This window comes from Branchiostoma floridae, chromosome 16, assembly GCF_000003815.2.
Source record: "Branchiostoma floridae strain S238N-H82 chromosome 16, Bfl_VNyyK, whole genome shotgun sequence".
Lineage (NCBI taxonomy): Eukaryota > Metazoa > Chordata > Leptocardii > Amphioxiformes > Branchiostomatidae > Branchiostoma > Branchiostoma floridae.
In genome coordinates, this window is record NC_049994.1 from 16126655 (window position 1) to 16141644 (window position 14990).

General features: G+C 45.2%; 1 protein-coding gene across 1 annotated transcript in view; it reads right to left on the reverse strand.

Annotated features, from left to right (window-relative positions):
- Nucleotides 1–14990, reverse strand: part of LOC118432840 (separin-like) — a 30982-nt gene that overhangs the window by 1727 nt on the left and 14265 nt on the right. Inside the window, exons 15-28 of the mRNA XM_035844460.1 lie at nt 14631–14784; nt 12167–14277; nt 11382–11572; nt 10665–10869; nt 9644–9854; nt 8903–9099; nt 7937–8073; nt 4193–4318; nt 3572–3733; nt 3018–3206; nt 2527–2631; nt 1442–1557; nt 1017–1097; nt 192–356 (exon numbers count right to left, since the gene is read on the reverse strand). Of these exons, the coding sequence (XP_035700353.1) occupies nt 192–356; nt 1017–1097; nt 1442–1557; nt 2527–2631; nt 3018–3206; nt 3572–3733; nt 4193–4318; nt 7937–8073; nt 8903–9099; nt 9644–9854; nt 10665–10869; nt 11382–11572; nt 12167–14277; nt 14631–14784 (4150 nt within the window). The remainder of the gene's footprint in view (nt 1–191; nt 357–1016; nt 1098–1441; nt 1558–2526; nt 2632–3017; nt 3207–3571; nt 3734–4192; nt 4319–7936; nt 8074–8902; nt 9100–9643; nt 9855–10664; nt 10870–11381; nt 11573–12166; nt 14278–14630; nt 14785–14990) is intronic.

The following is a 14990-nucleotide window of genomic DNA, read 5'->3' on the forward strand; positions in this document are numbered from 1 at the left end:
CCCCACTACAGTATACGCAACCCTACCACCTTTACTTACCATCCGGATAAGATATAGTTGAAGGTTTGCAGGACTATCTACCCAATAAAGTTTACCTCAGCCTTTGCTAACCTCACCTCACCTATTATTTGCTAACCAACCATATAAAACTGAAGGTCTTTGAGACTACATTTACCGAAATCATTACTTACCACCCAGACAGAATGTAGTTGAGTGCCATGCCGCGTGCCTCAGTGCAGCCCTCGACAAACAGCCTGCCGCTGCCACAGCCCATCAGCAGGGTGGTGGCCCGGGTGGTGATCTTCTGTATCTCATCTCCTTTAAGGTAAACCTGGCCGGCACCATGGCCACAGTAACTACAGGTGAGGAAAATACAGGTATTAGGTACACCTGGCCGGCACCATGGCCACAGTAACTACAGAGGGGGTACATGTACATTGTATCAGGTTTGTCTATGAAGGTTTAAGACATCCAGGTAACAATATTCAAATACAACTCGATCTCTACAACTGGAAAAAAAAACAGAAATTTACTTCTGGACGTTTCCAGTGACATCCATCACTCTTCTTCAGCATCACTAGAATGAACTGGAACTAGATTTCCGTTTTTATCCTGAGTTATAGAGATTGAATTTGAACGCATCAGATTTGTTTGTCTGCATAAGTTGTAAACTGCCTGAGCAAGGGAACTCCTTATCCTGCTATACTTTATGTTTAAGATCAAGCTAAGATAAAGCTAAAATCCTTCCCACACATTTCTGTAACCTTTGGGCCACGTGCCACTAAATCAGAGGGTAGGTCTACTAGGGTAGTGGTCTCCGTGTTCAACTTCCATAATTTATCTCATAACTGTAGGGACTACCCTAAAAAAATTGATAAATAAAATAAATGCTGCATGCTAAGCGGAGAAAGCAGCATGTACGAGTTTTAAAGTCTCTGGGGTTTAAACCCAACGCAAGGTGTACACTCTACCTCAGAGAAACTAGAACAGATTACAAGTAATAAAGATGAACCTACACAAACATGTCGTGATCCGTGAGCGCCCTGATGTACTGGTCGGTTGTGGGGGAGACTCCGACCACGCCTCTCCAACCTCTCCTGCAGGGATACAACACAGGACATCAGAGATGGCAGACTTCACCCCGTTCTTTTCTAATACAGCTTTGAAGTCAGATTCACACAGATGGACATGCAATAAACAATACTTAATTCCCTTGGACAACAAGTCAATGCATTAGAAATGGCAAAATTTACAGATGGCATACCAAATGTATCAAATACTGGATAATACTACTACTACTGCATACACACACGCACACAGTACAGGGAGACAAACGCACACACTTATACAGTCACACACAGACACACATACTCATGCAGACAAACCCATACACACACACACACACACACAGAGAAACACACTATGAATATTGTCCACTGACTTCTTGAAGTCGTCCTGGAAGCTGGCCTGTGTGCTGGGTAGGTCATTGCGTGGGTTCAGGACGTAGTAGGTGTTGTTTTGGTCCACACCGTCACACAACACGTGTCCTGGCACCAACTGGAAGAACAAGATGTACATCACAATGTCATCATTTGCCATACAATGGCCATAAAGAATCTTATTTTATTTTATTTTTATTTTTTATTTATTTGCCAATGATACAACTCATTACACGGATCTGCCTAGGCAGCTTTGGGCTGGTAGCGGCAGATCCACAGAGATACAGACGAACATACATCATCGGTCGACGTGATCGCACATGTTCGCACATGTTTACACATGACGGGGTTATACCGCCCCTTACGGGGTGACATACCCTTTCATATGCGCCAGGTCGCCCGTCCGGGTGAATGATGTAAATCAATGTGAGCCGAAAGAAGAATTCTTCTTGAAGAATACCTCTGGTAACAAATGTTCCAAATCTTTTTGTGTTGGAACAAAGATAAAACTTTTCCATAACCATTTGCAAGATGATTTCTGAAGTCCCAACAGTGCCTCCTGGACAAAAACATATACAGCTGCTACGGTGGAGTGAGGCGGTGAAAGTGGAACCAGGTGAATAGGACGCAGTCATCAGAATCCTAAATATGCAGCGTGTTTACTGAAAGTTTTTGCAGATCAATTTCCCAACAACTAAGATTAGTAAGACCCACAAAACTTGCACATATTAGTCTTTAAATATCAAAATATATAAACCTGTGTAGGACAGGTGTGTCCCTGTGTCTCTCCTTCATTGACAGTCAAAGCATGACTAGGTGTGGTCAGGCTTGCCACAAAACTGTAGCCATACTTCGTCTGACTGACAATGAAGCAATGCAGGAATGTGTATCCTAATGTGAGACAGTCACTGATTTTACATGTAATACATACCCTCATGGTGTGGAGATGTGACAGGATGGAGTGAAGTGACTGTTGCAAATCTTGCTTTGCGTTTAAGTAGAGTATGGTCCAACATGTACTTTTACCAACCTTTTTGGCAATGGTCTCTCCTAATAAGAGACTGGTGTTACTACATGTAATACATACCCTCATGGAGTGGAGATGTGACAGGATGAAGCGGAGAGACGGCATGCGGGACACTTTCCCCTGCTGCAGGATGGGGATGCTCTCCCAGGGGAGACGCTGGAGAGTCTGACATCAAACAAAAAAGAGACACAATGTTTTCAAAGTTTGTTAATTCATATGTCCGTAGGTCTAGTAATGCTGTTTCTGTAGCACGGTATATTTTCACAGGGAGGGATTGCTAACCCTTCCCCTTCAACATGCTCAAGACACCGCTTTGACTCATTTGAGCATTTTAAGTCCCTTCCAAATGATCGGTGCAACCCCAAACAAGATGCCCTTGGCTACCAAAGTACCCAGCTGGATTGAACCAGTGTCTCCCAGTTGTCAACTAATTTAGACCAGAAGCTCAACTGTGAGGCTGATACCAGTTAAGCATAAGATTAACTCACACAGGGCATTGCTACTCTGTACTTTGTCACTTGTAATGTTAACAACAGAGAATCCATCCCTACCCTGTCCAAGACCATGATGACCGGTCCCCTGTCCTGTAGGTCCTCCAGGTCAGTTATCTTGCTGGCCTCCTTCTGCATCAGGTCCAAACCATTCTGCAGGAGGGGGGAGCCGGTCGAGGATCCCAGCAAGAAGGCCAGACTGTCGTGTTTCTGCCGCTTTCTCAGGTGAGGCCAGGAGTCCAACAGGAGCTGCAAAGGAGGGGTGAGAATGTTAAAGTTGTCTGAGTGTATATCTATTGGAAGTTCATCTGTGTTCTTGGTATAAGTTTAAACAGTGTTCTCACAAGGATTTTTTGTAAGGGAATGTGAATGCATGCCCCCATAGTGCTGGCATAATTTGTTCATTTTGTAATCGGTCCAAAATCCAGTCCAGTGATTTTTTCAGGTCTATTTTTTCCGGACTTGTCCAATAAGAAGAACAGTTTATACCAGTATCTACCCCTACGCTACACTGCTCTAAGACTTAATTCTCCAAGTTCTTGGTTCCCCGATCTTATAATAAATCCATCTAATAAAATGTATTTGAAATAGGAAAGGATGAAAGGCAGTGAAACCTTAAGAAGCTGAAAGTCGACTTTGTTGTCAGACCCCAAAGCCTTGCAGACGTTTATTGCTGCAGAGTTCAGCTGTTTCTCCCTCCTCCTGTCACCATGGTGACCAAGGACCGCGCCCTTCCATCCACCCAGCAGCTCATTCTCCATGGCTTTAGTCAGGTCCTGAAAAAGTTGACATTGGTTGGTGGTTTATGATATTTTGACATTTTCCAAATTTGTCTTAGGATTATAATAACACACACACTGACACACACACTGACACACACACACACACACACACACTCACACTCACACACACACACACACACACACACACTCTCTCTCTCTCTGTCTCTCTCTCTCACCCTGTTATGGCTGAACAGTCCTTACAAACCTGTTACAAAGTTCTTTTCTCTGGATCCACCATGTGCATAAGATGTCAATCCAGAGACCAGACTGTAAGGTTCAACCACTTAGGGATTCGAACCCTGAACCTTTAGGTTTTAAGTCAACAAGTCCAACCCAATGCCACGATACTTTTTCAGTAAACCCACACAGGTTGATTGATCAAATAGTTGATTAATTGAATGATTTATTAAATGATTGATTGGCTGGTTGGTTGATTATTGATTGATAGATTACCTTTAGCATGGAGTCCAGCTCTTGCCTGGCCTTCCAGTACAGTTTCTTGTCCTGTATGGCCACGCTGGTCTTGTTGTCATGTTGGATGGTCTCCAGTTTCCTGAGAATCTCCCCCTCCAACGTAGCCTGAGGGACAAAAAGCAAAACGTGCTTTGGAGCAGGGTTGTAGGCCCAGCCTGAAATCATTTTCTTTCCCGTTGATTTTGAATCCTATGGAGCACTGAAGGAGCAACGTTCCTAAGGGAGTCTTGGGGCATGCTCCCTTGCAGAATTTTGAAATCTAGACCCTCTAAAATGCTATTTGCTAAATTCTAAGGTGTATATTATGCTGGTAGACTAAGTTATTGATTTTTTTTGGTAAAAAAAATTATCTCTCTCTCGCATCTGTTTCTCTCTCACGCATCTGTTTCTCTCTCTCGCACCTGTTTCACTCTCGCGCATCTGTTTCACTCTAGCGCATCTGTTTCTCTCTTGCGCATCTGTTTCTCTCTCGCGCATCTGTTTCTCTCTCGAGCATCTGTTTCTCTCTCGCGCATCTGCTTCTCTCTCGCGCATCTGTTTGTCTCTCGCACATCTGTTTCTCTCTTGCACATCTGTTTTTCTCTCGCACATCTGTTTCTGTCTCTTGTGCATCTTTTTCAATCTCGCGCATCTGTTTCTCTCTCTCGCATCTGTTTCTCTCGCGCGCATCTGTTCTCTCTCGCGCATCTGTTCCCTCTTGCACATCTGTTTCTCTCTTGCGCATCTGTTTCTCTCTCGCGCATCCGTTTCTCTCTCGCGCATCTGTTTCTCTCCCGCGCATCTGTTTCTCTCTCGCGCATCTCTTTCTCTCTCGCGCATCTGTTTCTCTCTCGCGCATCTGTTTCTCTCTCGCGCATCTGTTTCTCTCTCGCGCATCTGTTTCTCTCTCGCGCATCTGTTTCTCAATCGCGCATCTGTTTCTCTCTCGCGCATCTGTTTCTCTCTCGCGCATCTGTTTCTCTCTCGCGCATCTGTTTCTCTCTCGCACATCTGTTTCTCTCCCGCGCATCTGTTTCTCTCCCGCGCACCTGTTTCTCTCTCGCGCATCTGTTTCTCTCTCGCGCATCTGTTTCTCTCTCGCGCATATGTTTCTCTCTTGCGCATCTGTTTCTCTCTTGCGCATCTGTTTCTCTCTCGCGCATCTGTTTCACTCCCGCGCATCTGTTTCTCTCTCGTGCATCTGTTTCTCCCGCATGCATCAGTTTCTCTCTCGCGCATCTGTTTCTCTCTCGCGCATCTGTTTCTCCCTCGCGCATCTGTTTCTCTCGCGCATCTGTTTCTCTCTTGCGCATCTGTTTCTCTCTCGCTCATATGTTCTCTCGCAGCATCTGTTCTCTCTGACGTCAGTGTTTCTCTCGTGCATCTCTCTCTCGCGCGCATCTGTCTCTCTCGCGCATCTGTTTCACTCACGCGCATCAGTTTCTCTCTCGCGCATCTGTTCCCCTCTCGCACATCTGTTTCTCTCTTGCGCATCTGTATCTCTTTCACGCACCTGTTTATCCCTTGCGCATCTGTTTCTCTCTCGCACATGTGTTTCTCTCTCGCGCATGTGTTTCTCTTTCGCGCATCTGTTTCTCTTTCACGCACCTGTTTCTCTCGTGCGCATCTGTTTCTCTCTCATGCATCTGTTTCTCTCTCGCGCGTCTGTTTCTCTCTCGTGCATATGTTTCTCTCTTGCGCATCTGTTTCTCTCTCGCGCATCTGTTTCTCTCTCGCGCATTTGTTTCTCTTTCACGCATCTGTTTCTCTTTCACGCATCTGTTTCTCTCTCGCACATCTGTTTCTCTCTCGCGCATCTGTTTCTCTCTCGCGCATCTGTTTCTCTCTCGCGCATCTGTTTCTCTTTCATGCATCTGTTTCTCTTTCACCCACCTGTTTCTCTCTCGCGCATCTGTTTCTCTCTTGCACATCTGTTTCTCTCTCACACATCTGTTTCTGTCTCTTGTGCATCTTTTCAATCTCGCGCATCTGTTTCTCTCTCGCGCATCTGTTTCTCTCTTTGCATCTGTTTCCCTCTTGCACATCTGTTTCTCTCTTGCGCATCTGTTTCTCTCTCGCGCATCTGTTTCTCTCTCGCGCATCTGTTTCTCTCCCGCGCATCTGTTTCTCTCTCGCGCATCTCTTTCTCTCTCGCGCATCTGTTTCTCTCTCGTGCATCTGTTTCTCTCTCGCGCATATGTTTCTCTCTTGCGCATCTGTTTCTCTCTTGCGCATCTGTTTCTCTCTCGCGCATCTGTTTCACTCCCGCGCATCTGTTTCTCTCTCGTGCATCTGTTTCTCCCGCATGCATCAGTTTCTCTCTCGCGCATCTGTTTCTCTCTCGCGCATCTGTTTCTCCCTCGCGCATCTGTTTCTCTCGCGCATCTGTTTCTCTCTTGCGCATCTGTTTCTCTCTCGCTCATATGGTTCTCTCGCATGCATCTGTTTCTCTCTCGCGCATCTGTTTCTCTCGCGCATCTGTTTCTCTCGCGCATCTGTTTCTCTCGCGCATCTGTTTCACTCCCGCGCATCAGTTTCTCTCTCGTGCATCTGTTTCTCCCGCATGCATCAGTTTCTCTCTCGCGCATCTGTTTCTCTCTCGCGCATCTGTTTCTCCCTCGCGCATCTGTTTCTCTCTCGCGCATTTGTTTCTCTCTTGCGCATTTGTTTCTCTCTTGCGCATCTGTTTCTCTCTCGCTCATATGGTTCTCTCGCATGCATCTGTTTCTCTCTCGCGCATCTGTTTCTCTCTCGCGCATCTGTTTCTCTCGCGCATCTGTTTCTCTCGCGCATCTGTTTCTCTCTCGCGCATCTGTTTCTCTCTCGCGCATCTGTTTCTCTCGCGCATCTGTTTCTCTCGCGCATCTGTTTCACTCCCGCGCATCAGTTTCTCTCTCGTGCATCTGTTTCTCCCGCATGCATCAGTTTCTCTCTCGCGCATCTGTTTCTCTCTCGCGCATCTGTTTCTCCCTCGCGCATCTGTTTCTCTCGCGCATCTGTTTCTCTCTCGCGCATCTGTTTCTCTCTCGCGCACCTGTTTCTCTTTCACACACCTGTTTCTCTCCCGCGCATCTGTTTCTGTCTCGCGCATCTGTTTCTGTCTCGCGCATCTGTTTCTCTCTCGCGCATCAGCTTCTCTCTCGCACACCTGTTTCTCTTTCACACATCTGTAGCTCTTTCACGCATCTGTTTCTCTCTCGCGTATATGTTTCTCTCTCGCGCATATGTTTCTCTCTCACACAGCTGTTTCTCTTTCACACATCTGTAGCTCCTTCACGCATCTGTTTCTCTCTCGCGCATCAGCTTCTCTCTCACACACCTGTTTCTCTTTCACACATCTGTTTCTCTTTCACGCACCTGTTTCTCTCTCGCGCACCTGTTTCCCTCACACCTGTTTCTCCTGAGCACTCGTTTCTCTCCCGTTTCAGCGAGTTATGAATTTAAAAATTTTCCATTAGAGGATATCCCCAGAACCCCTACAATACCCATAACAGCAAGTGCTGTAACTCTGCACTTGCTGTATGGCAAGAAGTTTGGACCCCTTATGATAAAATCCTAACTAGAAGCCTTAAAAGCCTCTGCGCAATTGCCACCCATAAGGACTGTAGCCACTGGACACATGCTTAGGAACGTTGGGTCGCTCAGTATATATATATACTGTAAGTGAGTGACTATAAAGGCCTGTACACAGAGTTTCAGGATCAGGAACTCTTTCCTGCATGGTGCGATCAGTCTGTAACTTACCTGAGAAACAGGGATCTTGATGATCAGAGGTTCGCTGTCAGCTCGAAGTCTTGTGATGACCAGTAACTGTTGATTGACGTTGTTGCCATAGCAACATGGAGTGATTGACAGCAAGGCCATACTGCAAATAGTCCAACCTACAAAATAGAACAGATGCCAAATGTTAGGACTTTTATATTTATCAGAGTTAATTGACACAAAAATTTTTCCCAACACAAAAGTACACACAAATCAAATTTTAGACGACCACTGTTTCCTAATCTTCAGGATTAATACTGATGGCCAATCAATCACTTCAGAACGTAAACTCGCGAGAGTTCATACTGTAAAAAAAAAAAAAAGAAGTAAAAAGTGATCTCGATACACAGTTTTAGCTAACTGAAGAGCTAATCTTCCCCTGGTCGTGACAGAAAGGACAGACGCTTTGTACAGTATATACAGGTTCATTGCACAGGGGAAATTCCCCTAAACTTTTTTGACATAAGCACAATACACAATGGACCATGGCTTAACGTCCTGTCCACAGGACAGCAACCCTTTCCAGTAGCAAGTATGTTGGGTGAGTGACACAGCTGGAATCAAACTCACGGCTTCTATTTCCAAAGGCAGGGCCGCTAACCACTAGACTATGCATGCTACAATGCAGTAAAAACATGATGCAAAACCCACCTTCAGGTAGCTGCTTAGCCAGAACATCCTGCATGTTGTCAGCAGTGTAGCCATGTTCTGAGGGGCTGGGGTTCAGGCCGAAGACTAGACTATGCACGCTACAAAACGCTGTAAAAACATGATGTAAAACCCACCTTCTGGTAGCTGCTTAGCTAGACATCCTGCATGTTATCAGCGGTGTAGCTGTGTTCTAAGGGGCTGGGGTTCAGGCCGAAGATGCCCTGTTTAGTTCTGACGCTAACCACTGGACTATGCAAGCTACAAAACACTGTAAAAATATTAATATGTAAAACCCACCTTCCGGCAGCTGCTTAGCCAGAACATCCTGCATGTTGTCAGCGTTGTAGCTGTGTTTTGAAGGACTGGGGTTCAGGCCAAAGATGTTCTGCTTAGTCCTGAGGAGTTGGATCTCCTGCTGGGTTGGAGGTGCTCCGGTAAGGGACAGCTGATCCATGCTTTCTGTCATGGACCGCATCTCTGCCTTCTGGAGTTTCCTGTAGAAAAAAATCAGTCCATCATACAATTATAACATAAGAGGAAGGCAATAAAATTACTACTTGGACTTTGGTCAAAGGAGTTCTTTGTTCAGAACTATGAGAAATACATCTGCCATTTTGGTAATGCTTCTGCTATTTTCCTCAAGGCAATAATATATCAAGTTTATTGCAAATTCTTGCCCGTGGGCTAATTGCAATTCTGACAGATTCAAACAGTGTAAAATACAATTATAACACAAGTGTCTACTCTAGTCTAAAACTAGTAAAAGCTAACTCTAGATCCTGGGTTATTGGGTTTAATGACTACCGTCTACTAAGTAAATACCTGCTGACATTGTACAGAGAACTTTGCTAAACCTGATGAAACTATTTTTGAATTAAACTTGGACCAACTATATTGTAGGGTCCATAGTTGTTATGTTTAAACATGTACCTTCTTCTGTTTTACAGCTGCAATGATGCCTTACAGTTCTTACATCTTCTTAACACAATCATGATAGGAAGAAGATAAAGATTGGCAAAAATCTTAAAGGACTCTTACTTGATCTTCTTGTGGAGACTAGCCAGCATCTGGTGTCTCAGGGTGACGCTGCAAGTCTCCGTCATGTAGTAGGCAGCCAGGCGAGAGCTGTCCTCGGGACAGCAGAGGAACAGCAACTGCCCAATCCGCCTGGACAGCAGGCTTGGTCGAGTGTGCTCTATCAGACGTTGCGCTGTCTCCAAGTGTACAGTGGCATCAGCTATCGATGAACCTGCGATAATAAAACATTGTTAGACTTAGAGATCTGAAATAGAAAGCACAGAAACAGCGTTTAACAGCAACTGCCCAATTCGCCTGGACAGCAGGCTAGGTCGAGTGTGCTGTATGAGGCGTTGTGCTGTCTCTAAGTGTAGAGTAGCATCGGCTATTGAGGAACCTGCAATAACAAAATATCATAACTTAAAGACAAATAGCAAGCACAGGAACATCAAAGGAACACAGTTGGAACAGCAGCTGCCAAATCCACCTGGCTGCAGGCTTGGTCGGGGGTGTGCTGTATCAGACATTGTACTATCTCCAAGTGTACGTGGCATTAGCTATGGATGAACCTGGTAATATGATAAAACATTATGAGACAAATAGCAAGCACAGGAACAGAGTAGGAACATCAGCTGCCCAATCCGCCTGGACAGCAGGATAGGTCGAGTGTGTTGTATCAGACGTTGTGCTGTCTCCAAGTATACAGTGGCATTAGCTATGGATGAACCTGCAACATTTAAACATTGTGAGACAAAGAACACACAGGAAAAGCAGAGGAACAGCAGATGCCCAATCCACCTGGACAGCAAGCTAGGCCGGGTGTGCTGTATCAGGTGTTGCGCTGTCTCTAAGTGTAGAGTAGCATCAGCTATTGATGAACCTGCAATAATAAAATATTATGAGACGAAGAAAGCATATAGGACAGCATTGGAACAGCATAGGAATGGTAGCAGCCAAATCCTCTAAGACAGCAGGCTCGGTCTTAAATGTGTGACTTGTGGTAGTGGAAAGGTCTTGAGGGGCTTGAAGTAGTAGTGCTTACCACATGGTGTGGTCCTTCCCCCCAGTACAGGTACAGCCTCCTGTAGGGAGCTGGTGGTGAGAAGTGTGGACCCAAGTGTGCTATCCTCATCCTCTCCGATCTGCACACACTCTCTCAGCACCTCTACATCCTCTGTGGAGGGCTTGGGGCGGGCGGAAGGCTTCTTGCCTCGTGCTGTGGATGTCTTCGCTGCCCGGCCTCTTCTCTGTAAGAACAAGATGAAGGAAGAATGCATCTTAATACATTGACTGTGGAAATATTTTCTACTATTCATGAGATGCCAATCACTTAAATCAGTCTCTATTAATGGTTGCCAGACTTATCTGCATACAGGGCCTAGCAAAAAATAAAAGGTTGAGTTTGGGTTATGGTCCTGCAAAAAATAGGGTTAATTGGTAGGGTTTCTCTTGTGATCTGACAAATACAGATTCCCTGCAAAACTAAAATGCATCAGGTACTGGTATATCATATCAGACATAGGTACAAGCACAAGTATATCACTAAACTGAACAAAGAAGAACAATTTTTACTACGCATTCTTACATTAACTGTACAAAGCATTAAACACAATTTTTTTCCGTCTAGAGAAGTCAACTGTAGCTTGAATAGAATGGATACCAGGCTAGGTATTTTTAGCTCAGACTGTCTGTAGCCGCCACGCATCAACCAATGATGCATGCGAACGATTGATTGCATGAAAACAACTTGAAGTCAAACCTTGACAACAGGTGCACACTCCTCCTCCTCCTCACTGCTCGCTCCTCGTAAGATCTCGTCATCCGAGCTGCAGTAGTCGTCGATCGACGGCTTCTTTGCCGCCCTCCGACCCCTGCCCCGGGTGGAGGGAGGAGCCGTCTTGGGTTGCCTGGCTGCTCTCAGTCCTCTTGGTTTACATGGAACTGTAGAACCTAACAAACATTTTCTTTTATTTCTAAGTTAAAGATAACAAGATAAAATCACAATAGTCTGGGTACCATTCTCCATAGTAATCTCTGGCTCAGTCTTTTCTCTTGCTAACCATGGATTAATATGCAAAAAGATTGAGATAGCAGTTACTAAGGAGGATTGCACCCAGGCTAACATCAAAAGTACAATTTGAGGTACTGAAAGTAAGATGGAGACCAATCTATTCTATACAAGGTTGTCTTTACGCCTTAGCTAATGATGACAAAGCAAAGGAACAAATAGCAATATCTAAAACTGATAAACAGTGAGAGAATTTGAGCTTGAATTAATTCCTTTGTGTTTTGCATTATACTGAAGTAACTGTTCTGTTTACAGGTTGTTAGTTTTTTGCAGAACTATACTAGTAGAAAGGCGCTATAGGAAGCCCTAAATCTAATCATTTTTATGTGTCAGCTAACCAAGACCTACCAACATACCACATTTCAAGGCAATTCCTGTATTCTAGAGTTGTCATGGACACACAAAAACATACAGGTATGCTAAAGAAAACATAACCTTATTAGCAAGGTAATAAACAATACAATACAAATAATTACCTTCTGAGTCGTCAGATGAACTCTCTTCCTTGTAGACTACTGAAGTTGCCTTTCTCTGGGGTCTTTTCTTCAGTGTGGACGGAGGTAAAGCAATTAATGGTGCATCACTGTCTGAATCAGACATGATGAACACAGTCTTCTTAGTACTTTTCCCTTTAGTAGATTTGGCCTGAGTAGACACAGTATCCTTTGAGGTAGCTTTCTCTGACACTTTGGCACATCGCGGTTTCCTTTTGGAGTCAGCTTCCGTGACCTCGGTTTGGCCTTTTTTGCCTCGTGCAGATTTCCTTGCGGTTTCAGGTGCGGGTGTCTTGCTCGTGGCAGAGCCTCTACCCCTTCCTCTTCTTGTTTTGCTGGTCTCAGGACTTCCAACAAAGGTGTAGTCATCAACGTCTTCACAACCCAGCCCCAGCAATGGTCTTCTAACTGGTCCACCCATTTGTTCTGCATCTTTATTATCTTCACAAGCTCCCTTTTTTCTGTTTAGGGTCCCCCTGGCAGGCGTCTTAGACGTGAAAAATTTTCTTGATGTTCCAGAATCAGCCGTCTTCTTATCTGTACATTCGTCTGTGTCTGTGTCAGGGATAACTTGAAGGTCACTGATGTCATCTTCAGCCTTCTTTCTTCTTGAACCTTTCTTAGCGGAAGCCTTGGCAAGATATTTTCGTGAGCTTTCTGGTTTGTTGACAACAAAGACGTCATCAGAATCAGGAATAACTTCAAAGTTGTTGTTGCCGCCTTCTATCCTTGATTCTTCCTTTTTCCTTCTCGAAGACTTCTTAGAAGAAGCCTTTGGAACATTTCTTCCTGACGTTTCGGGGTTGTGGGGTACAAAGACCTCATCTGCATCTACATCTGGGTGAATGACCTCCGGGTCGATGACCCCCTCTTCATCCTCTGGTAGGTCAATCTTGATAACTGGCTTTTGACCTTGTCGACCGTTCTTTTGTTTAGCTGAGGTGGCCGTTGCGCTCTCCTCCAGTGCCTGCAAAGTCTTGTACGTTTCAGAGTCCATTGCCTCCTTTTTCGCGGCACTGAAATCAAGACTACCTTGGACGGACTTGATCGACAACTTCTCCATGCACTTTTCGAGGTTTCCGACCACGTCCGCTTGTGTGCTGGGATTGCAATTCAGCACATCGAACGGGGAACAGTTGCACTTAGCTGCCTCCTGGAGGATAGCACACAGGGCGGCGTTGTACAGCAGATGCGCCTGTGTGTTGGAATGAAGGTGTATGGCTCGTGACTTCCCTTGGAAGAGGAGCAACCCGTTCTCGATGTTTGCGTGCGCTTTGGAGAAATTCTCCTGCATCAGGTAGGCTTCTGACAGCCTGCAGTGTAGTAGGGCAAGCTGAGGGGCGTACAGGTGTTCAGTGTTTGAGTTCTTCTTTGATTTGGTCTCTCTTTTCTTTCCCTGAATGAGACTTGAGGCAAAGTCTTTCATGACAGACGAAACGCATGTGCAGACCTTCCCGTGAATCTTCTGCGACGCTGCGGCCGTTGCTATGGCAACGGCGGGCAAGCCCTCCGATAGAGCGCACTCTGTCGCAGTGAGGAAGACGTCCAGATACGAGGTTTGACTGACGACGTCTTTGCACACAGAGCAAGTGCAGTTAGCATTGTGGGATACATAGTCCGGCAGTTGCATGGTGGGAAAGGACGGCTGGTGTTTCCCATAATCCTCCAGGTCGGAATCTATCCCATCATCCTCTTCAAGCTGCTGTGAAACTGAGATTAGTTTGCTTCGGATGAAGTTGTCGTCTTCATCTTCTGATCCCTCACTCTCCAACACATCAAACCCAAAGCAACCAGCTGACTTCCTTTGTCTCCTGGCATCTTTCTTATTTTGTGTCCTTTTCCTTTCCTTTTCTGTGGCTGTTCTGTTGCCTTTGCTGGGATCGGGAGACTGGTCGTCAAACGACACACTGTCTTTGCTGACGCTGATTCTCGATGTGGAGAAGTCTCTTTTGTTGAGCAGTGGCTTGCTGAGGTCTTGCTTGTTGTCTGTAGAAGCCAGCACGCTGCAGGCACTCTTCAGGAGCAGCTGGCAGTCTTCTGTTAGTCCTCGGTGGAGCTCTACTTCAGCTAACATCGTCAGGAACTGAGCACATCTGGGGGAACAGGAATCTTGTCAGAAAGTTCTTTCCCCACAGATCAACGTTAGTTCATGTTTATCATAAACTGGAACAACTAACAATCACACATGCAGGTTCTGCATTTCATAGTATATTTCATCCTTATATCACTTTTAAAATATCTTAAGTAAGTAAATATAAGTTTTAGAGTTAAAGAGTGAGTGACTGAGTTAGCGAGTGAATTACGGAGTGGAAGAGTGTTGAATGAGTGGATGGGCAAGTGAGTGCATAAGTCAGTATATTTCATTTGTTTATTCATTCATTCATGAGTTAGTGAATGCAAAGTTAACATGTGATTGTGAGTAAGTGAACCTTAAGATGAAAGTCACCTTCTTGGCAGTTTAAAGTTGGCTGCTATCTCCAGCCCCTCTAAGAAGTAGGATTTGGCCTCCTTGACGCAGCCCTGGTCCGAGTAGAGTTTCCCCATGTCCAGTAGTGAGGTCAGGAAATCATCACAACACCACCATGGCAGGTGGGGGTAGCCTGGGAAGGGTTGGGGAAATACAATGTCATGTATCTACATCTACATTGGGGTTACTTGTACTAGGGATGTGCAGTGTATGTAGGTAAAGACATTATTGTACACTAGTACAGAATGCTTTTACAGGATATTCAAGGGCTTTGCTATATTGCTTGTTTAAATACAAGACATGACATTAAGGAGGACTTCGTCATACTTGTTTATTAGA